At 42.3% G+C, this 23544-nt stretch overlaps 1 protein-coding gene across 7 annotated transcripts in view; it reads left to right on the forward strand.

Moving 5' to 3' along the window:
- Positions 1-4974, forward strand: part of AFF3 (ALF transcription elongation factor 3) — a 553103-nt gene extending 548129 nt beyond the window's left edge. For 5 of the 7 annotated variants that reach the window (XM_087863299.1, XM_087863300.1, XM_087863301.1 and 2 more), the window contains one exon: positions 17-4974. In XM_087863299.1, the coding sequence (XP_087719425.1) occupies positions 17-138 (122 nt within the window). In that variant the 3' untranslated portion in view covers positions 139-4974. The remainder of the gene's footprint in view (positions 1-16) is intronic. The other 2 variants (XM_087863303.1, XM_045771635.2) reach the window with 1 other exon arrangement.
- Positions 4975-23544: the final 18570 nt, after the last annotated feature.

Consider the following 23544-nt stretch of genomic DNA (forward strand, 5'->3'; position numbering starts at 1 on the left):
TCTCTCTGTCCCCTAGAATTCTTCAACGACTTGGATTTGCTCATGGGGCCTGTCACCCTGCACAGCAGCATGGAACATCTGGTCCAGTACTCCCAGCAGGGCCTGCACTGGCTGCGGAACAGCACCCACCTGTCATAGGGACCTTGCCCTTGAGCTGAATTGCGCTCTCGTCTCCGTGGACGGCTCAATGTTTCTGGACACTGTGCTACTGAAGTCCCCAGCCACAGCATTTCTCAAACTGCGGTGAATATTTCTTCAGCATCGAACAATGGTCTTTTCCCAGGGCATGTGTGTTTGTATGTGTGGGTGTGAAAGAAGCTGCCTGTATGTGTGTAAGATATACAGCTCTTTAGAACACATTTTCTTTGTCTAGTTTCCATAATCCCAAGCTAGACAAAGTAATCAGAGGTTTCTGATTAGAGAATATACGCTTACACACACACATGCACACAAAATCACACACACACACTTTCTATTTCAAAGCTAAACCATGACTTCTTAGAACATTCAACCAAAATCTCATGGGTTAGTTAACCAGGTGCAATACAGCACACCAAAAGCTTGACTGCCAGTTAAGATGAACCTAGTTCTTATATTGTTGATTACTTTCAGTATTAATATACTATTCCCCAATTAATTTTTGATTGTGTGTATTAATGGGTAATTGAATAATGAAAAGAAGTCAGTTATTTTTGTGCTGGACGTTTACTAGATTGCATGTGACCAAATACCTTGCCTTTTGTCTAATCCCCACCCCTTCCATCTAACTTTATTATCAACGAAAGGCGTTATGAGCAAATGGATCAAATCCCACAGGCCTTCCCTGCCCTGCCCCCAAAAGAATATGAACATGGCACTGGGATTTGGTAAAAAGTCAGTGTCTTTGAAAGCTAACCGACACTAAAAGACAACTGTGCTCGGAGCTCAGTCAAGAATTGGAAGGTTCTGCACGTGCCACAACAAGCCTACCCAGCACATGTGTTGTTTCTTCCTGCCACTGTGACACGGTGGCCACAGAGCCACATGGCATTTGTCAGCCAATATTTTTCAAGTCTTTTCTCTCTGCAATAGCTCTCTTACAAATGTTCTTGGCCAAATTAGGACATTCCCTAGAATGTCTCTTCACTAGGAGTCTGTAATCTGCTGCTTCTCAGGCTGAGAACCATTCGCTATCATGAGACTGTCTGATCCTCTCACTTTTCGTGCAGAACGCAGGCCTTTAATGCATTTCGATCTGGGGGCTGTGTTTCAGGCTTTGATTAGCGAGCTGTTTACTGCGCAGGGTAAGTTATTTTTGCAAGGACTGCCGATCTGTGTGGGGTAGCAACGACCAGAACATCATGCTTCCATCCCGAGTGTCTGGTGTGTTTACGTCTTGCCCTTGATTCTTTTCTTGTCTTTTTTTTTTTTTTATGAAGTTTACATTTTAATTTTTTGATGCCTTGTTTACAGTTTTTGTCTGAAACTTACTTGTTTTATAGTCTCTTATAGTGCCCTAGATTTAGTCTTCTTGTTAAATATACTTGGATATAAAAAATACTGATAAAAAGAAAAATTAGTACAGAAGAGGATAGACCTTGCCATATCCTTAAAAACAAAAATAATGTCCTTGAAGCCTCTCACCTGACAGAATTGCTCCAGGATGGTCTGAGAAAGACAGGTGAATGTCATATGTGGAATGCTCCATTTTCCAAGTTGATGGTGGCACAAAACATTTATAATAGATAGTGATATATGCTTTCCCTGACGCGCTTAATTGTTTGGTTGTAATGTTCATATTTTTGTCACCTGACCTGTAGGTGGGAAATAAGACTGCTGTAATTCTAAGCACTGATTCGAAATGAATGAGCAACTTCGGTGATTTGAAATGAATTGAAAGTGAAGGGTTTGAAGGGAAATGAAGCCAGTGAAGCGTGTGTGAAATTTGCATTTGACTTCAGCCCTGAAGCATCTGGTAATATTACCAGTATTTCTATTTTACATTTATCCAACTGAGGTCCTCCTCACATCCCTTTCACTAGTTGTTGGCAGAGTTCATGATCCCATCCTCTGTTGGAAATTTGAGTCTAATTTAGGAAATTCTGGATTTGGGGGCCTTTTGGGGGGGGAGGACCAAGACTTAGTTCTACTTTCTCTTGCTGAATTCTGATGAAATGTTGAAACTCTTGAGTAAAGGGATGATGAACCTCAGGGTCCCCATCATGTATCCCTGGGGTGATTGCTTGGCCCTGCCCTTAAAGTCACAGTTCTTGTGGGAGCCCCATGATGTGCTTACCCACAAAATCCCATGTAAACACACAGGTGGCCCCTGGCTGATTGTGCCCACAGCATTTTATCAGCACTTAGGTGGCCTGTGTTTCCCAACAAAACTTGGAACTGGTCATTTTGGGGATGGTCAGAGCGTGCAGGGTCCTCTCCCTGTCTTCGATCTCATCAATAGGCCATGTGAGGGCAGCAGTTTTTGTTTGCTTTGGTATAGGTGATTTTAGTAAGGAACCATCTTCTGATTGTTGTTTGTGAAAGTCATTCATAACTTGTTCCTTTTATTTAGCTTTGTTCAAAGTAGAAATACCTTTCTTGTGTTTTGGGATTATAAAAGTAATACATGCTCATTGTAAAGATTCCAACAAGACAGCAATGTATAAAGTAGAAAGTAGTAAGTCCCATCCCCCGAAGACAACCACTGCTCACAGTTTCATGTAGATTCTTCTAGAGATTCTCCCGTCTAAACATACAATGTCTATTACCATTTTTTTCCATTTGAAGACATATTATTTCCTCAGAAGTTCAACACAAGTTCAACTGACCTTATCCTTCCATGACCTGAGTGGATGCCTTCCTTTATCACAATGTTAGAGTTACCTTTGAGAGAAAATGACCCAAATATATTCCTGATCAAAATTTGGGATTTGTTACTACTCTCTACACAGACCAGCCTTATATGCAGGATTGTGCCTGGAAAGAGAGGTTTGGTTAAAACAGATATTTCTGGAAACATTCAGATTACAAATGGAAACTCGGACCCACTATCTAAAGGAGAATGTACTGGAAAAATAATCTGAAGAGTTGACAAATTGTGTACTAGATTGAACACATGGAATGCAATGCAATGAGATTTTCTGCACTAAAACTTATCCTAGTATGTAAAACAATGATGTGTGTATCATATAACAGTGATGTGTACATTTCCAACATCCCATACATAATATACACAGTTTGTATAAATGCATACATTTAAAAATATATATGTACAATACAGCTAACATAAAACTGTAGTATGCCTGAAGGATATTACTAGTGCCTAACACTGAGTATAAGTCACTGCGTGTTCCCATCACCTTGGAAGTGCAGTAATTGTTACAAAATTAATCAGTGCAGCCAACATTATTTATGAATCACATCTTTGAAACTGTGCAGTAGTATATACATATATATTTTTAAATAACATTTTTCACAGTTTTCCAGAGTTACTGTTGAAATCTGTATCACCAAAAAAAAAAAAAAGCAAGATTTTTTTAATGATGTAGACACTCTTCAGACCCAGTAATCTGTGTGTGATTTCCTGTTTGTAGATACCCAAGAGACTTTAGCAGTCACCAGCCTTAATGCATGTACAGGATATTATTGTGACTTAATTTATCTGCAGTTTTTAATCCATGTGAAATTGGAATTTATAAACTGACTTGGATTAAATATGTCTGCCTTTCTAAGGTTGCAAATGTTACATTAAATGATTTATGTTGTAAATGAGAGAAACCGAGTTGTATGTAAAAAAAAAAAAAATGGCCATCAATTTCTGTGAATATTTTCACAAGGAAACTTCGGAATCAAAATACATTCAAATAAGTATTCAGGTCCCCGGTTCGTACTGTCTTCAGAAACAACCTGTGGTTTCATGAATTTTTTAAATGTAGCTCCCATGGATTATCATTACTAGGTCTGATATTTTCCACGAGCAAGACAGAAGCATGTTTTTCTTCATTATAACTACAGTTTACTATTTGTCTTTCCTGTTTCCCAGCACATATATGCACGCACACAACGTGCAGAAGCACACAGCCCAGTGTCCCAGAAAACGTTGAATAGGAAGCTTGAGGAGTTCATTGATGCCTATCCCACCAGTAGTCCTGGGACACTGGGACACTGTTTTACTCAACATTCCTTAATGACACAAGTTAATTCCCTAAGTTATATGTGCCAGGTTTTTTCAACTCAAGCCAACATGGTGGAATAATGCTCGCAAATATTTGGTTGAATCAAATAAGAGAATTTTGAACTAACCAAGATGGAAATACTAGAACAGCGGCTTGCCAGTATCTGTCCCCTTGTGTGGGAGGGTTTTTTGTTAACCTTATTTTTACTCATCTCTCACAATTTTTGCAGTCCATTCCTTCCCAAAGAAGCAGAAACAGCAACAAAAACAGAACGATGATGCCATCTTACCCAGCCCATACCCTTAGATTCAAATTGCCTTGTCATGCAGCAGGACCCTAGCTCGGGGCCACCATGGAGACCACCTCATCCCAGAGAAGGCCAGGACAGGGCACTGGCCTTGCTTGCTTCAGGGACCTTGATGCTCTTTTCAGAAGTGGTTTGGGCTAAGAAACACTCAACAGTCTTCTAAGAACTGTCTTTCTCTTATACAGTTTGCGTGCTATTGAAGTCTGTTGTAATCAGAATCATATTTTTAAGAAGTAACACATTTTCAATGAAACATGGATCAACTGGAGTCTTGAAAGACACTTTTTCAATGGAAGAAAGAAAACTTAACAACATAAACTGCATTTCCAACTATTTTCCAAGCACAGTTTTCGATATCACAGCTTCCTAGCAAACAGCACAAGAAATGTTCAGACTTGAGATTTGTGCCCTCTTTGTCCAAACTGAATTGTTCTGTATATGTCATCAGAGGGGTCAGTTTGTTTGTGTGGCATGAGGAAAATTACAAAACTCTGTTCTCAAACTAATTACATCTGACCACAGTTTTGGTTTTTATGATTTAATTGGCATTCTGAGGCACCAGGGGGTAATTTGGGGCCGGCTCCAAGGGCACTTAGAGTCACAGCTCTTACTCACAGTAATGGGAATCAGGGGATTAAATCCCTACGTGTTACTTTGAAAATCCACCTCTTAGAGCCAGTTTTAAACACACTGATCTGAGGGATGAATTCAAAGTACTAATTGCAAGTCGACACGAGGATCAGCATTTGTCTTTAAGCAACAGGAAGTGACAATGGGGCCTGAAGAGCTAAATCAAGGACTTGTTTTCTACTCATTTCTGACATAGAAAAAGGTCATCAGAGAATATTTATATCCAAAGATGGTGTAAAATAGTACCAGTGTTTAGGATTTTCAAACAGTGCTGTTTGGTGATAAAAATAATCACGATATTCTGCTTTCTGTATTGTTCTTCAGCCCTTCTTCAGTTTTCCGTAAGACAAAACTGACTTTCTCCCCAGTGTTCATCATCTCTTGATTTCTAGATGTCCACATGAGCAAAGAGAACATACTTAACTCTGGGAAATATGCACTACTTGACTGAATAGCATTCTACCCACAGTAGCCAGAGGTATATGACTTCTTACAGAGCGTTCTTTGAGTCTTCTCTGTTACCTTCATCCTACAAAATGAGAGCTCACAAGGCCTCAAGTATGGCCATGTAATTGAGATGTCAAAAATTCTAAGCATATAACATACTAATCTTTAGTGATAGACGCTTCCATAGCATCGCCGGCTGTCTTGGGGCCTACCCGTGTGGTGAAATAACGATATCGATTCTTTCCTTTGAGTAATCTGCAATCTGATTATTAATCCCCTGCAGTTCCCAGGGCTGCCAGCTCACCCCGAAATGTCCTTCTCTGTGACCTGGGTTGATTTTGTTGTTCCTCTGGGGGTTTTGCCCTTCTATGTTCTATTAGTCAGATTTAGTATCTTGACTTTTTAGAAGAACAGTTATTAGAGACAGTGAGAGCTTTAAGGAAACAAGGATTCCAATACGAGAACTCATGGGTGTTGGGGGAGAAGTCAGGAAAACAACTGGGGTACCCAAACATTGCCCTCCGCTGCCTGCTGCACCTGATGCTTGAATAAAGCTCCCCTGCATACTTCAGTATCCTCTATGTGACATGTAACTCCGAGTACCCATGACCTCAGCCGGGGTGTGAGGATCAACAGATTTGGGCAAGCATTTTGAGATCCCCAGTTGTCACTCAGCCGGAGTAATGCATGGTTGTCAGAACAAAGGCAATGGAAATATATTTACAGGCACCAAGATACAAAGGTGTGTGATGTGTGGCATGGTACTCTGTCCCCCACAGCGAGGTTCTACAGGACCAAGAGGATGACAGTGGGGTAACCACAGCCCCCTTTGTAAGATTCTTCAGCCTTTATTGTTACCACTTTGAGTCCTCCTGCCTGTCAGCAGAGCTCTAAGACCAATGAGGTGGTGGGGGCGGGGGGAGTGGGATTGGTTCTGTCCTTGCCAAGAACAGCAAGGCTGCCAAGTATCTCAGTTGGTGGTACAGTCCCACCACCCTCTTTCTCATCCAGTCCTGACCTTAAGACATCAGATGGAAAGGGGAAGAAGGAGCATTGGGTCCAAGCTTCCAGTGTGTGCCATCTTCCATGAGAAAATAACTTGCCTATTGAACACCGTGTTTCAGAATTCGTCATAGAGCCAGAGAACACAGCGCAGTCTCATTTCCCATGCTCTCGTGGTTTTTCTTTGAGAGCTAGGGGGCTGAGTTCCAAGATGGGGGTCTTGTGCTTTGGTGGTATGTTGGTTGGTTGGTTGGTTGGTTGGTTGGTTTGGGGCCAGGCGGTGGAAGACAGCTCCTCTGGGAAGTGTGTCCCTGATAGAGGAGATCTGTCATAAGGGACTTGGGTATGTCATGAGCTTCAGGAAAGATGAGACCTCTCTTGAGAGAATAGATAGATGTTTTCTCTAGTGGGTTAGGTTGCCTCAACATGACCACTTAATTGCAGGCTACACCTTAGTCAGTGTACCAGGAGAGAGAAAAATCAACATAGGAACTTAGTGATTTTTGTGATGCCCACCTAGACATTTGTACATTCTAGCGCCAAACATTGAAACAAAAACTGGAAATCTGACTGATAATCTGACTGTTTCATACCACTGAGGTCAAGGCCCTAAATGTTGATTGAAGTTTTGAGCTTTTATCTAAAATTTATATTATTTAGACACAGTGCTTCCTTGTGTCCCTAAATCAGTGTTTTGATGTCATCAAAATAATCATGAAATACTCATTCTAAGGGGCCCTTACTTTTCATACTCACTGGAAAATCCCTCGCCTTCCTCCAGTACTAAAGTGCAGTGGCTGAAGGCTTGCAAGACCCATCCTCATTTAGGCCCGAATTGATACTAACACCCTTTCCACAAGAGCATAACACCTAATCCAGTGTGAATTCTGAGTTTTTAGGTAAAAAAAAAAAAAAAATTACAGAATGGCAACATGGGGTTTATTAGCACGAGGAGGCGTCGATACACTCGCTAGACCTTGGATGGGACGTTTTCTCGGGCAGGATGTTATGGAACAGGTGCTCCTGCTACAGCGTATAAATAGTTGCTTACTCTGCGGTTCTGTGGGATCAGGTTGAAAGTCACTCCCATGTAAATTGGCCTCAACTGGAGCAGGAATTTAAAATTCCACCATTTCATACTGTATCATCTTGGATGTTTATGTATGGAGCTGGCAACTCTAATTCAATATTCCTGCGTAACGTGTCACATCAAACACCATTTCAAATTCTGCATCTCGGTCTCGGGAAAGCTGTCAGCAACTTGGGAACCTGCTTACCTCCTGCGAGACTTTCCCACCGATCCAGTTTAGCAGCCACAAAACCAGATTTCAGGGCCTTCATCTCCTCTTCCAGGAATTGATCTTACAATTGTTTCCAGGATTGAAGAGGATTTTAAGTAGGACAATTATGTACAGTAATTTATGCTGTAAAAATGTACCCATTGTAGCATTGATTAAAGGGCTGTATTTATAAGGTCGGATACTATTTTCATTTGTGTCTAGTCATTCAATATTAAAATAGCTTAAGTTCGTTTTTGTTATGTGACATTTACTTAGGACTTCTTGTTAGGGCATTTGGATATGGTTATGGAGAAAGTTCAGAGTCTGTGTTGATAGCCACTATTTTAACCCAAGTAGTTGTAATGGTCTATTAAGCATCAACATTAAGAACACTATTACTGATGAAACCATGTGCTCTTGTCTGTGTCTTTAAGTGTGTGGTGAAAATCTTAACCCAAGCAATGAATAAAGACCAGTGGCTTTAGTAAGGTTCACTTCCTCCAGCTTTTCTTCTCAAAATTCATTAACACTTTTTCCAAGGAAATTCCAATGCATCCTCACAAGTCCCCCCAGATCTCTTACTCTTACAGAGGGGTCTCACCTCCCAGGCTGCTTCTGAGATGTCTGCATGCATGATGCCTAAAGTCCTTCACTTTGATGGTTGCTCGTGTCTGCATAAGAAAGAGCAAACACAAAATCCCGTTTCTATGTCTCTCTCTCTCTCTCTCTCATATAAGGAAAAAGTTTCTCCCACCTAGCAGTATTTATCATACTGCAAATAAACAAAACTCCACATTCAAATCATGAACAATTCAAGAGTGAATTATTTTGGCAAAGTGTTAGGAAGGAGTAGAGTGTGTATCTAATATTAAGGAGTTGTCTGGGGAAATCTTATATTTTGTCTGAGTTTGAATTTACATGTACAAAGATGATGGAATCATTGACCATTATTTTACTGTTAGAAGATTTTGCTGTGTCTAACTAGAAGTCACATAAAACTCAGGCAGAACGGTTTCTGGAATGGAGAAGCATCTTACTATACTGTAACAGAATGAGACTTAAGGATTGGTAAGAATAAGCACTTACATATTTGAAGGTAAATATTAAGGCATCAGCGAAGTTACTTTTTTAATGTCTTACTAAACCTTGAAATCAACATCAGTCTCTCAACAACATCCTCTTGTCTCTTCCTAGAACTTTCAAGTAAAATACCCTTTCCCGTTCCCATCTGTTATAGTATTTTGTTTGAAATGCAATCAGCTAGTCACAATCTTATCTTTTCCTCTACAAAAGTATGACCCTACCTGAACTACTAAATCAGGTGAGCGCATTTTCCAGAAAGGAACACCAATCTGAGAATGCTCTTGGCAGGAAATGTTAAGTGTCACCTTAGAGTGAAAAACTAAACAACATATAAGAGAGCCTGGAATACTCTTGCTAAGAGAGGTTTTGATTTTTGTTTCTTTGGTTTTTTACATGCCAGGCTTTGTTTACTATAAAGCAATGCCTGAGTGGAGGCGGGTTACCTTGTGACACAGTTCGAACACAGCAGACAACAAAAATGTTCCATGCTGAGACTGACTCCTGCCATTTGTAGTTCACTACATTTCTTTTTCTGTTTTCTTTTTTAAAATGTATCTTCAGTCAAACAAGTAATATGAGAATACAGGCTTGTTTAAAAAAAAAAAAAAGTATATAAGGGCGCCTGGGTGGCTTGGTCGGTTAAGCGTCTGCCTTCGGCTCAGGTCATGATCTTGGGGTCCTGGGATTGAGACCCACATTGCTCAATTGGGAGTCTGCTTGTCCTTCTCCCTCTGCCACTCCCCTCCCCCCGTCGTGTACATGTGTGCACTCTCTTTCTCTCTAATAAATAAAATCTTTAAAAAATGAATTAAAATTAAAAATAAATTTAAAAGCATGTGATAAAAATAGACAAGCATTGCTCAACAGCAATTCATCCTTTTAAAATGTCAAGTTTGTTGGTGTTTAGTATGTTCATAAGGCTCTGCAAACATTATCATTATCTAATCACAGAACATTTCCACTACCCCAAAAAGAAGCCCCATTTTGCAGTTACTCCCCATACCCGCTTCCCCTGACCCCTTAGCCATCTATGGATTTGCTTATTCTGGACATTTCATTTAAATGAAATCATACAGCAAGTGGCCTTTTTTGTTGGGTTTCTTTCACTTAGCATAATGTTTTCAGGGTTCGTCCCTCCATCCTTTTTTATGGCTGAACAAGATTCGATTGTATGGACATACCACATTCTATGTATTCTTCAGTCAGTAGATATTGGGTTGTTCTCACTTTTTAGTTATTATGAATAATGATGCTATGAATATTCACAACACAAGTTTTATGTGAGTATATATTTCCAGTTCTCTTGGGTATATACCTTATTGAGGAATTGCTGGGTCATAGGGTAATCTCCATGTTTCATTATTTTGGGGGGAGACTGGGGAGTGACTGCTGATGGGTGCAGGATTTCTTTTTTGGGTAATGAAAATTTCTGGAATTAGCTAGTGGTTATGGTTGCACAACATTGTGAATATACTGAAATCCATTTAATTACACACTTTAAAAGGATGAATTTTATGGTATGTGAATTACAGCTCAATTTCAAAAGTAGTCGGTGTTTATTTAGACTTAAGATGAAGGCTTCCCAGGTGTTTTGTTGCTTCTTGTATCCTGCCTCTTGAGTTCATTCTTCTTTCAGATCAGATCTGAGTTGTAAAATGTTTGAACCTTTGCACATCTGAAAGTATCTGCCTTTGTGCCCTCACACTTGTGTCCTAGTTCCACCTATTAGGGGATGCTAATTCAAAAGGATTTTCCTTGGAAGTTTGAAGATATTGTTCTAGTTCCTTCTAATGAATCTCATGTTATCTTTGTAGCAACAAAGTCCCTCCTCTCCCCATCCTGCTACTCCCAGAAAGCATTTCGGGTTTTCCCTTTACCCTTGACGTCTGAAATGTCACCGTGACATTGCTGGGTAAGAGTCTTTCATTTTGTTTGTCTTTGATTTCTTTCATCCAACCATGGGTCTGACACCTGTCCTCACTCTGGGGCAGTGTCTTCCATTACTGCTGAGTATACTCTGTCCTCCACGCCCTCTGTCCTTATCTTCTGAAGATCTGTTCAATGCATGTTGGGAACTTCTGGGTTCATCTTCTGATTCTCTTGACCGTTTGTTTTTTTTTTTCTGTCCTCCTTGTCCATTTCTGCTATTCTGAGAGAATTCCTTGGCTCAGCCTGCCAACTTATTCTCTTGTCAGCTTCAGTGCTTCTGCCCACTTACTGAGAATTTTACTTCAATCGTCAAATTTTTCATTTCCAACGTCTCTAAAGCATTCCTTTTTATGGGTGCAATATCATTTTATTTTCCTCTGAGGATCCTAATTATATATGTGCCATTTTCTTGTTCTGCTTGCTCTATTAACTCTGCTTCTTGGATGTAAACTTTTCCATTTGGTGGGGTTGGTACCTCTCTTGTATGGCTTTTCCCAATGTTTAGGGGTTATTAGCTGTGTGCTACACTTCACATTGGAGCTCTCAGCCCTTCTGCCAGTGTTCTTTCTATTTGCTGCATCTAGTCTCCTGGATGTAGAGGGCACCCTCTCCATCCTGGGGGTTGCCAGGGCCCCATCTGGCCTCTCCATCACAATCACCTGAACCCACTGGTCCATACTGGGGGGCTAACACCCCTGGGGCCTACTTCTTGGCCTGAAGGTGGAGAGGTGGCTGCTCCTATATGATATCCCAAGTGATTAACCACCCCCTCCCAATATTCTTGTCCTCCAAGCTTGTCAAATCCCAGATCAGCCCTCTATATTTTTAGTTCTGCACAACCTCAAGACTGTAATTTTCTTCTTTATGATGATCCTAGGCTTTTTCCATCTTTCAGAGATGCCTCAACGTTCCTGGACCTTTTAAGACACCGCTTCCTGTTTTTTAGTGCCCTGTGGATTTGTTGTTGCTGTTGTTATATCAAAGAGATGTAAATTTAACAAAGTCAAGTCCTAATGTTTGCCACGGGTGGGAGAATTGCTGTATAGCAATCGGGCTTGATGCAACTCAGGCTTCCTTCTGGGATGTTCTGCATGTTGCTGGTCCTTCTTATTCCATCTAACTTGCTTCCCGAGATGGCCCTGGCCTTCTGGACTCCACATTGCTGGGAGCCTCACCCCTGGTTATCCTGGCCTTTCTGGTGCAGTCACTGCTCAGCCCTTCGAAAACCATTTGTCTGCTATTCCTGCTGCTGCACCAGGCCTCCAGTCAGTCTATCCAGTGGCGCCCCTGAGAGGTCGCTCCCTGCGGGCTGTTGTTGGCCTTTGTTGCCTCTGCCACACCCGTGAGTCCGATGTGAAGTGGATTTTTGGCATCCACCCGTGACGTAACCTTAAAAATGCCCCCTGGAGGCAGAAATTTCTTCTTCATCACAGACCGTGTTGAGACCATTTCTACCGTGGCCTTGAAAGTGCTCCCTGCAGAAGCCAGGTCAAATGGTTCCAACCCCACTGCTGGTCAACACAGCACATCCTACCCTGGTTGTAGACCAGGGGCTGGTCCCAAGAACAGTGACCGAAATCACTTATTAGAAGAGCTGGACCAACAACAAGGGGACTTGACTATGAATTGCCTGAACACTGAGATGTGACTCCTGACTCAGGATAGCTCAAAGTCCTGAGCCTGGGGTGGGTGGCCGGCAGGTGAAAGTTCTGTGGCTTCAGTCACGGAGAGGGGAAGGCTGAGGGGTAGAGAGAAAATAAAGGGGTTCAGTCCTTTTCACCAGACCAATTCTAACTGAGCTTGCTGACCCAGAGAACAGTTCTACATTCAGCCAGTTAGCCGAGGACATTTCTAATGTGGGACTTGGCGACATCTCGGTTGGTGGTTGATGTCATCTCAAAGCAAGTTAGTAAGCAAGGTAAGTAAGGTATGATCCATGAAAGTGTCCAGGTGCTGAGTGTATAGATGGACACATGAGCCTTGCCACAGGACCACAGGACAGCCCACTGGGAAGGTGGAGGCAAGTGAGAGCCAGGTAGTGGGATTCATGGAGCACTGGGAAGAATGTTCTACCTCCCTCAGTGACTGAAAACTCCAGGAAGACCATCTCCCAGCTCCTCTTTGTAAAAAGCCCGTATTCCCCTATGGTGTCACACAGGAAGTCCCTCACACATCCCTGACATCGTCACACTGTTTCCACTGATTAGCAGGAGGAGACTGTTGGGAGGCAGAGGTGCCAGGCAGGGGTTGGCCAGGAAGGCTGAAGCAGAGAGGGAGACAGGCTGAGCAGGGGAAGACCGCCCAGGGTCACATCCAGCAACTGCCATAGCACTGCTCCCAATAGGTCGTTTACCTGAGGTCGTCTGCCTTTGAAATGGGCCCTTGATCCCAGAGACGGATGACTACATGAACATTCCTGACCCGTCCTCCCCACGCACTAGATTCTGGTCCTGATCTAAGTGGAAACTCCCCAGTGGGTGAGCGTCGCTGCCTTCTTGGGAGAGCTCAACATGTTTATCTTGAGCTTGAGGTTGTAATTATGATTTAGTGGCATGCCACTTCGGAATGTCTTTTTCTCCATTCCATGTAAATTAAGTTGCCGGCGCATGTGGGAATGCATGTGTCTCTATTCCTAAGGGGAGTTGGAGAATCCATTAGTTACTGTCTAGGAAGTGCTCTGCAGATAAAAAGCTCTCCAGAAATGTGAGGTATTATTATTAGGTGCCTTCAATTTGTAAATCATCTTGAATGGGTTGTTTTGTTTTATTCTGTTTTGTTTGGGTATGAAAATGAGAGCTTCAAACCCTGAGTTCAGCAATGGCCAATAAACACGCCAAAGAACATGGATGGGCAAGATATGAATACAGGGTTTTCAGTGGTTTTGATTTATTCACTCGAAGAGTTTGCGAGGCACTAGAAATTCCAGCAAAGACACAAAGAATTCCCGGACTTTGAGAAGTCCCATGAACTGTCCTGACCTCCAAAACCGATGTGCAGGGCTGTGGGGAGCTATGTGGGTGGTCTGCAAAGGGTGCAGAGAGTCTGACTTCCATTGTTGCATGAACAAGTGAATAAATTTGTTGATAATTCCTACCCCCCAGATTCTCAATATCTAGAAAAATGGTGCATGTTTGTTACCATGATGAACTGTTCTAGGTTTCTTGATTCACGGACCCAGCACCAAGAAACAAGACTTTCGAACAGGCTGTATTTGCTCCAAACATTGGAAGGGGGAAATTAACATAAAGCAAACAAAGACACAGATAATTGGGCCTTTGTATATTCCTAGCCAAAGGAAACCCTGATTCGCGTATGTTAGGTCAAAAGCCATCTTCTCACCTGGACCTTGCAAATTAAGTGGCCAGCCCTAGGGAGCTGTCCTGTGCACTGTAGGATGTTTAATGGTATCCTTGACCTCTACCCACTAGATGTCAGTAGAGCTCCTCTCCGGGTTGTGACAATGAAAATTGTCTCCAGACACTACCAAGTGTGTCCTGAGGGACAAAATCTCCCCATGCTGAAAGCCACTGCATTTGAAGAAACTCCAACCACTTTGATACATGAGACCCTCAGTGATCTGGCCTTTGCCTCTCTCAGGTGAGCCCACTCACTTCTCCTCAGACAGGGCTCCAGCATGCCGAGCCTACTGGAGGTTCTTGAACTAAGCCACACTCACGTCTCCATGCCTCTTGTACACCTTCTTCCCACTTCCTAGACCCTGTTTCTCCAGCTTCGCTCACACAGGCATCATCCAGCCCACTCATCCCCAAATCCAACCTTCCTTTACTTCTCTCCCTTTCACCTTATGGGTGAGGAGCCCACCTTTGGACCTCAAAGGCTCAGAGCCTCACCTGCCCTTTCTGCACTGCCTGGTAATCACCTGTGTGCAGACATTGATGGCCCCAGCTTGTGAGCTAGGCTGTGAGGCCAGGGTGGGACTCTATCTTTTATCTCTGCACCTGCAGTACCTAGCACGTGTCTAGCACATAGTAGATGCTGAGTAAATGGGTGTGGGAGGAAGGAGGAGGGAAGGGAGGGGAAGGCAAGCAGGGAAGGGGAGAAAGGAGGAGAAAGGCTGTTAGGGATTTTCCTAATGTTACATGAGTAGTAAATGTTATCTGTATTTGGTTTCTACTTCTAGAAGTCCATTAACTCAGCCATAAAAATAAACGCTGGTCCCTCATAAAAACGATATATGTCAACAAACTGAGACCTTTAGGATCAGTTGCTGGGCTTTTTTTCTTTTTTTTAATCCCAGGCAAAGTACTTTATCCTTTCTCTGATTATTACTGCTTATTCCAGATGGTCCTTGTTCAAACACCGGCCTTTCTCGGGTGTCCCTCCTTGCCTGCTGCGCTCAGAGGCAGTGGCCGCCTCTGAATGAGGGAGCCAGGACCCACTAGTGCCCAGCCACTCCCACCAAGGCCCTTCAGACCTGCTTCCCAAGGTGAGCATGCCCCACCTGCAGATTTGCCCTTTGTTTGTGGACTGCTCTGTTTATTCAGTCATTTCTGAGCTGCACTGGCCATCTGCTGGCTCCATCAATTAAGTGACCGCATTCCCTTTGAATGCTGTAAAGGAGTACCTCCTCCTCTCTCCTGCTCTCACCAGATCCTGCAGTAGAAACTCCTAGAGGTGGCTGAACGGATACATTTCTGAGCAGAAAATAAGCACTTAATCCCCTGACTCCCCCGAAGCTGGGGTCATCTTCCTCTTGGAAGCAAAGTAGCACAAACAATATGAAAATAAATTCAGGCCCTGTACCCAGGGATGGGAAAGTCATCATGAATAAGCCAAAGAAAGAGAGAAAGAATCGGGCGAAGAACCTAGGGAAGATCAGCAGAGGACCTCAAATGAATGAAACCTTTCCTTTTCTGTAGGGATAATACTTTTCAAGGTAGTTGCCAGTTGTTTCCACTTTGTTTTCAACCTATCACCTGTCGTGCCCCCAGCATTCAAGCGCTCCAGACTACTCTGCTCACCGTCTCCAGGGGAGGAGGTGTCAGGCCACAACGGGAGCTGGGCACCGAGCACCTGAGCTGGGGCTAGCATGGGTTGAAATGCGCTGGGTAAAACACCCCTGCAGACTCTGAAGACTTAGTATATAAAAAAAAGTTAATTATGCCATTAACAATTTTGTATTGACTGTGTGTTGAAGTGATAATATTTGTGATATATTGGGTTAAAATACTATTTAAAATAATTTCACCCTCTCCTTTTGCTTTTTTAATGTGGCCCCTAGAAAAATTTAAATGATATATGTGGCTTGCATTATATTCTGCTGGGCGGTGCTATCGGAGAGAAAAGGATAAAGGTGAGGCCTCCTAGCCCTGGAGCAAACAGCAGTGTCCGCCATCCGCACATCTCCAGGATTCTCCTTGCAAGCTCAGAACCAGCATTCTTGACATAAGAATGATCACACAAAGTCTTTTACTACTTCTTTATTATTTATATGATCCATTTAAGGTTTTATTTCATGCATTCGGGAGCAGCATAAATGGATAAAATGTTAGATGATGGGAGTCTGAACATATCTAGCTATTTTACATTAATTCTTAATGGAAATATTAATTCCCTTTTTCCAGTCTTCTTACTGAGAGTTGCATTCTCTTCTAATATAATATGTATATTGTGGATCCTCTATTTTAACTTTCTAATTCTCTTAAGATGAAGTTAGAATAGAGTTTTCCAGGATGGACCAGAGGCACCAGACTCATCTCTCCTCACTCCTCCAGCCAAGCGCAACTATACACCCCGGAAACAATGCAAGAGGCGAACAAAAGAGAGGTCGCAGAGGTGGAAAGAGGAAGGAGAACTCGTTGGGGACCCAGGACTGGGGAACCAATATAGCAGCAGGGTGTCTGCCAACTGACCACCCAACAGAAGAAGGCAACCCATGCCTGCCCTCTCCTGACCCCCAATCTAGCAACAGAAGGTGACAGATATTTCACTGAAGTGAAATGCATAGCAAGTAAGAAAACAAGTTCAACATCATTAGCCATCAAAGAGTTGCAAATTAAAAATCACGATGATAACACTGCTACACACCCATCAGAATGGGTAAAACAGCACTCAACACAAGAGCACCTAAATAATGACAAATGTGGGCAAGAATGTGGAGAAACGGGATCACTCATGCATTGTTGGCGGGAATGTCAAACAGAATGGTCACTCTGGAAAACAGTTTGGCAATTCTTACAAAACTGAACGTGCAATTACCATAGGACCCAACGCAACAATTGTACTCTTGAGCATTTATTCCCAATAAATGAAAACATGTTTACACAAAAGCCTGTACATAAATGCTCATATCAGCTTTATTCATAATAGCCAAAACCTGGAAACAGCCTAGATGTCTTCCAATGGGTAAATGGGTGAAAACAGAATACTATTCAGCTATAAAAATGAATGAACTAGTGATAGACACTACAATTGAATGAATCTCCAGAGACTCATACTGAGAGAAAGAAATCTCAAAAAGTTGTATGATTATATTTACATGACATTTACGTAACATTTTGAAATGACACAATTTTAGAAATGGATAATACATTACTGACTGCTGGGGGTTAAGAGCTCCGGGGAAAGGGATGGGAAGGAGTTGGATGCGGTTATCAAGGAGCGACAGGAGGGGTCATTGCAACAATGGAACTGTTCTATATCTTGACTATGGTGGCAAAGGCATGAACCTACACATAGTATAGAATTGTACAGAACTTTATCTATACCCACACAAATCAGTACAAGTTAAGCTAATGATGTCTGAACAAGGTTGGTGGATTGTAGCCCATGTCAAAACCTTGTGAAACTGAACTACAGTTTGCAAGACGTTAACATGGGGAGAAACTGGGTGAAGGATACACAGGAGCTCTCTGAATTATTTCTTACAAGTGCACGTGAAGGTACACTTTTCTCAGGAAAAAGTTAATACAAAAGAACGGGATGAACTTTACTCAATCAGGACACCTGAAAGTACAGGAAATGGGTGAGAACTTTGGGAAACTGTAACACAAGACTTTCATACAAAAAAACAAAAACTAAAACCCGAACCTTGATTCAATCTTGCCAAAAGCAAAGGAATGAGTCTAAAGAGGCTTCCTCAACAGACTAACGACATTTAGACAATATTCTGGTTTAGCTCCTGGTGCTCTGATTTTTAATGCCTTTTCCACCTTTCTTTCTTCCTGATTCAAAGGCAGCAATTGCAGATCTGATACATAAAAAGTTGGTTTGCATATACCCCATTCCATGAACTTCAACATTTGATGGAACATTCTGAAGAGAATGTAGATAGCCAAAAGGAAAACAAAGCACATCGTGTTACAATTAAAGCAATTAAATCTATCCTCCTCTCCCTCAAGAGACAATAAAAACTTTCCCCTTGACAGAGACACTTGCCAATACAGTAAAAAAAAGGGGGGGGGGATAGGCAGTTAGAATAACTGTCCCCATCTTAACTAAAATGAAACAGAATTGTGCGGCCTCCTTGTTATTCCAAACAGGAATAATGAAGGGACTCTGAGGGATAGTGTCATGCCCAATTCCCAATGATTCTTTTAATTCAATACGGAGGATTATAATAATAGAAAGACAAAGGCAAAGCTTTCTGCGAGATAGGAGTGCTACTCTGCCAGTTAATAGTTCTACCACCATCTCTACCCGTCTTCTTCAGAATGATTAACTATTCAAGAATTCCAAACAGTGCTCAAACTCTTCCCATGACCCAACCTGTGACGGTAACCCTTGGTTGTCTCAGTAATCAACATGCATTTCCTCTCTGTAGCACCATACTGGGAAATTTTATTGGGAGACATCTTTTATGTAAATTGAACTGCCAACTCAAATGTTCCTCAGACAGACTTTTTCTAGGAACACCTGAAGACTCTTTCATGCATAATCCCTAAATAGTGTAATTTAGATGGCATTTTGCCTGTCCCTGAAAACTTAACCCAATCTCAGTTTTAGCAGTTACTTGAAGTCTCTGATTCGCTCTGGGACAACAGTTGTCCCGAAGAATTCTGGAAACCAAACCTATCAAAACAGAAATGGACTTTTCTCAACCCTCAGCCATCCTTGTTTAAGACCCTTTAAAGCCCGAAGTAAGGAAGGATTGAAGCCCACTGTGGAAGATTTTATGGAGCAGGGACTCATTATTCCTTGCACCAGCCCTCGTAATACTCCAGGTTTGCCTGAGAAAAGGCCTCATGGGCATAGATATTGATTTATGCAAGACTGCAGGACTATAACGAAGATCGTGATTCCTCTTTTTTCACTGCGCCTTCACGCAAGTTCTGTTGGGTCCTCAATACTACCTGAGGCCACCCACCTCACTGTGACGGACTTAGGTTCTTTCGCATCCCATTAGGTCCAGGCCGTCCATAGTCATTTCCCTTCTCATGGGAGAATCACCCATACATCTGGACTGTTTTGTCTTGGGGATTTACTGATGCTCCCCTTATTTCTCTCAGATTCTTAATTGGGACCTTGAAGATTTGAGATTTCCTGGTGATTCTGCTCTAATATAATATGTAGAAGATCTTTCACTGTGTTCAAAAAAGGAGCAAAACTTTAAGATTGATTCTGTGTATATAATAAAGGCCTTAGCTCACAAGAGACATAAGGCCTGCAAAGAGAAATCACAGTCCTGTGACAACAACAACAAAAAGTTCGTTATTTAGGAAGTACAATATCACCAGGAGGCCAATCTCTCACTTTGTAATAATTACAAAGGATTCCAAATTTTCCAAGACCAAGTACTGGGGATTCCTAAGATGACCATATATTGTAGGCAGGAGGTGCCAAACTTGTCCAACACTGAAGCCCCTTCCATGAGCTATGCCCTCAGGCCCTGAACCTCTTGCCCTAGGAAGATAAATTAGCCTTCTGAAACCTACAGAAAGCTCTGCAAACACCCTCTCCCTTGGGGTTGCCTAGTTAGCGTAAACCCATTTCCCTTTTTGTTCAAGAGAGTCTTCTCAGATGGCCCCTGCTGCGGTGAGGAAGGGCCATAGTGGTGACCATGCGGACATGCAAGAAGACAGGAAACAGAAAACAGAGATGGGGTGGTGATGGAAAGCAAACCAAAAAGGCAGTGGTGGCAACTGTCCACGGGCTGTTCGAGGAAGGTCCCTCTGCAGTGTTGAGAGGTGAGCTAAGATGAGATTGAGCAGCAGGAGCTGGCCAAACAGAGAGCATTGTGGGAAGAGGGAGGCATGAGGACCCAGAGGAAAAGGCAACGAAAAACACTAAGTTTGGTTGCAGAGTGGTGGGTGTGCAGGGGCGGGGGTTGCAATGGAGGGACACCAGCGAAGAAGCAGGACCCGATACCACAGGGTCTTAGATGCCAAGCTAAGAATTTCGCTAAGGATGGGGAGCCAAATTGCACAGATGCTGTTCACCTCAAAAGCCCCTTTCCTCACCCCTTTCTCCTTTCTGGAAGTTATTCGTGTGGGAAGGTGGCCTATCCGTGGTCCTGGGACTAGGACACCACTGCTCAGAAAGCCCAGATATCAAGAGGGAACTTGGGAAGGGCAGGAATAATAATTGCACTACTGAACAGGAAGGGTGCAGCAGGGGTGGGAACTGAGTGCACGTATGGGCTTCAATCCTTCCTACCTTTTCCTGGTTCTTAAGTGGGGCAACTTCCTAGCTTCTGCCTCAGCATTTGAAATTAATTTCCCATTGCAGGAATTTACGAATAATCCTTACTAAAAATTAATGTGTGATGAACAGCCTGGACATCGGCTTTCCTTCATAATTACACCAGTAACTTCCAGAAATACCCAACATTTGTTTCAGTGTGACTAGCTTGTGTCTAAAAACAAGGCCAATTTGTGCTTTTAAAAATCCCAGTTAGTTTCCCACAGCTTTCTTGTTGGCCATTTTCCCACAATAGATTTTTCATTTACTTGAGCTGTTGTATATTCTGATTTGGTCTTTCAGTTTTTGTTTGTTATTTACTTCCTTCAAGATACTGTGCTTCTTCCTACTTTGGAATTATTTTATTTTATTTTATTTTATTTTATTATTTTATTTTATTTTAAGAGAGAGAAAGCATGCATGGTGGGGAGGGGCAGAGGGAGAAGGAGGATATCAAGCAGACTCCCCACTGAGCACCCAGCTGGGAGGAGGGGGGGGCTCAATCTCACAACCCCAAGATCAGGACCTGACAAAACCAAGAGTAGGATGCCTAACCAACTGAGCCACCCAAGTACCCCCTGTCTTTTTTCTTTTTTTTTTTTTTTTTTTTTTTGAGTAGAATCCACACCCAACATGGGGTTTGAACTCATGACCCTGAAATCAAGAGTCACGTGCTCTACCGACTGAGCCAGCCAGGTGCCCCTGGGATCTTTCTTTACATTGGTTATTGGGGTGGGGGTTCTGTATTTTTGTTCAAGTTTCATTCTGTATCTCTGCCTATTTGCCGAACACCTTCGAGACAATCATATCTGAGCTTGGTGCTTTGCTTAGCTGAAACGCATTCTGCCTGCTAATAACCATTTCTACCATCACCACCCTTTCTCTCAGTGTCCTGAATATCAGCCGTGGTTCCTAGATGTAAGGCTCTTTATTTTGGCAATTCGCCACTCGCTCCCTCTGTCAGTAATGAAATGGTCTGTTCAAAACCTAGTCTTCCTTTATGCCTTTTGTTCTCTGAACCCCTTTCCCCCCATGTGAAAATATTTGAGTCTTGTGCATGTGGTTTAAAAGCCTGGGATCATGAATGCTGCTTGCAATATTGAGCCTCTCGATTGTTTTAATCTCTCCCTGATTAAACCCATATCATGATTAATTCTGCTTGTCTTTTATAATTCCCTTATTTTTATTCTGGCTTCCTCATATCTAAAAAAGAAAAGAAAAAAAAAAACAGACCAGAAGCAAAAGGCCTCTCCATTGTTCTATCTTTAATTGAATATATTTCTGTGACCATTTCAGCTTTTTAGAATTGTATTAAACACACTGTATTATTTTGAATTTGTCAGTACCACATGAGACAAGCAGCATTCCAATTTATTTTATTCGGTTTGTAAACCTTTACAATTAGGGTTTTTTAGAATTTTAGAACTAGAGAAAACATTGTTTATTGCAACCCTTTCATTTTACAGACCAGGACTTTGAGGTCCAGAGGAGTTAAATTACTAGCCCCACATGCAGCAGCTCATTAATGGCAGAATCAGAACCAGAAACCAATGCTGTTTCTGTGTGTGTGTGTGTGTGTGTGTGTGTGTGTGTGTGTGTTTAGCTTTTTATTGGCCATCATACAGCTAGATTTTCCTCTAACAAATGTACAGGTCCATATAGGACTCCTGATTTCCTCTTTTCTACTCCTTTCAATTTCATCTACTGATTTTTACCTTTTATAGTTGTTTTTTTTTTTTTTAATTTTTTCTACCAATGCTGTTTCTACAACAGAACTGCGTCTCCACTGGAAGTGCTGTTAATGTGTGAATACCATCAGTATGTCATCATTCTCAGAACGTGCGTATTCATCTTTTTTTCCCTTCAGTATTTGTATTTGGAACACCCACAAAAGGGAAGCCTTCCAATAAAATCTGGGAACAGACTCCATCCTTGAAGGTCCCTGCAGGTCCCCGGAGTCGTTAATGATAGAGGGAGTAGTAAAAGTCCCCGGGTTTATTTTCAGTTCTCCCGCTGATTTGGTGTATAACTTTGGGAATATTTTTCCCTTGGGCTTTCCTAATGGGTTGGATTCTAGTTATAGACAGATCCCGTGAAAGACCTTGTCTAAGACAGTCACAAAACAAGACATACAACATCATTTAGGGTACTAAATTTGGGGGAGTGCACTTACTTTTAGTCCAGAAATGTGATCCTCGTGTCTCTTATCTAGTTCAAAGTACATTTCTAATCCTCTCCCATTAAGCCCAAGATTCAGGGTAATTTAGAGTGCTCCTTGGGTTTGCTTACTGTTCCAGTGAAAGGGGAGAGGGAAGTGCTGATAAGTTAGGCCTATGTCCTCATGCAGCTTTCTCCATTTGGTGGGATCAGCCGCTGAGATCAAGTTCTGCTAAAGGCCCACAAATGGCCCCAGGTCACGGGAATTTGCTAGCCCATAGGGAAGTTGAGTTGAGAGCTGTGTTGTCCTAAGCGCTGGCCTTGTTCTTTGTGATGTCAGTAGAGAGAGATGGACTGGTTTACTTCTCCGTGGAAAGTTTGAACAACCTTCCAGATTGGTGAAACACAGTTCTTTAATCTTAGTAGGTGCCCTTGGCTGCAAGTTACTGATACCAACTTGAGTCAGCTCAAGCTGGAAAGAGAAATCCATTCCAAGGACACAAGCCTATGTAGTTCTCTCCACCTGAGGCTGCTTTGCTCTAGGAATTTGCTGCAAGAATCTGGAAGAATAAGCTTCCTGAGCCCAACCTATAAATTCACTTGGAGCTCTTGCGTTTGCCTGCCATTTGAAGATTCCCTCTCTCTGCTCAAATTCCAAATTCTCTGGGAATTTCTTCCCAGCTGAGACCTAAGATAAACGGAGGTGGAATTATGTGTTAAATTATGTGTTAACACAGTTAAATATGTGTGGTTCTTTGTGACTCTCTAACCTAAGAATAAATGTTCATAAGGGTGTAGCCTCCAATTCAAAGATACACACACCCATGCACACTCACACATGCTCACATTGTCAACGCAAACGTTCAGATCTTTAAATGGTTGTGGCATACTTTTTTCCAGGCTGGTGCCCAGTGGC

Source organism: Ursus americanus, chromosome 7 (assembly GCF_024610735.1).
Source record: "Ursus americanus isolate L20-20 chromosome 7, mUrsAme1.1.p, whole genome shotgun sequence".
NCBI lineage: Eukaryota > Metazoa > Chordata > Mammalia > Carnivora > Ursidae > Ursus > Ursus americanus.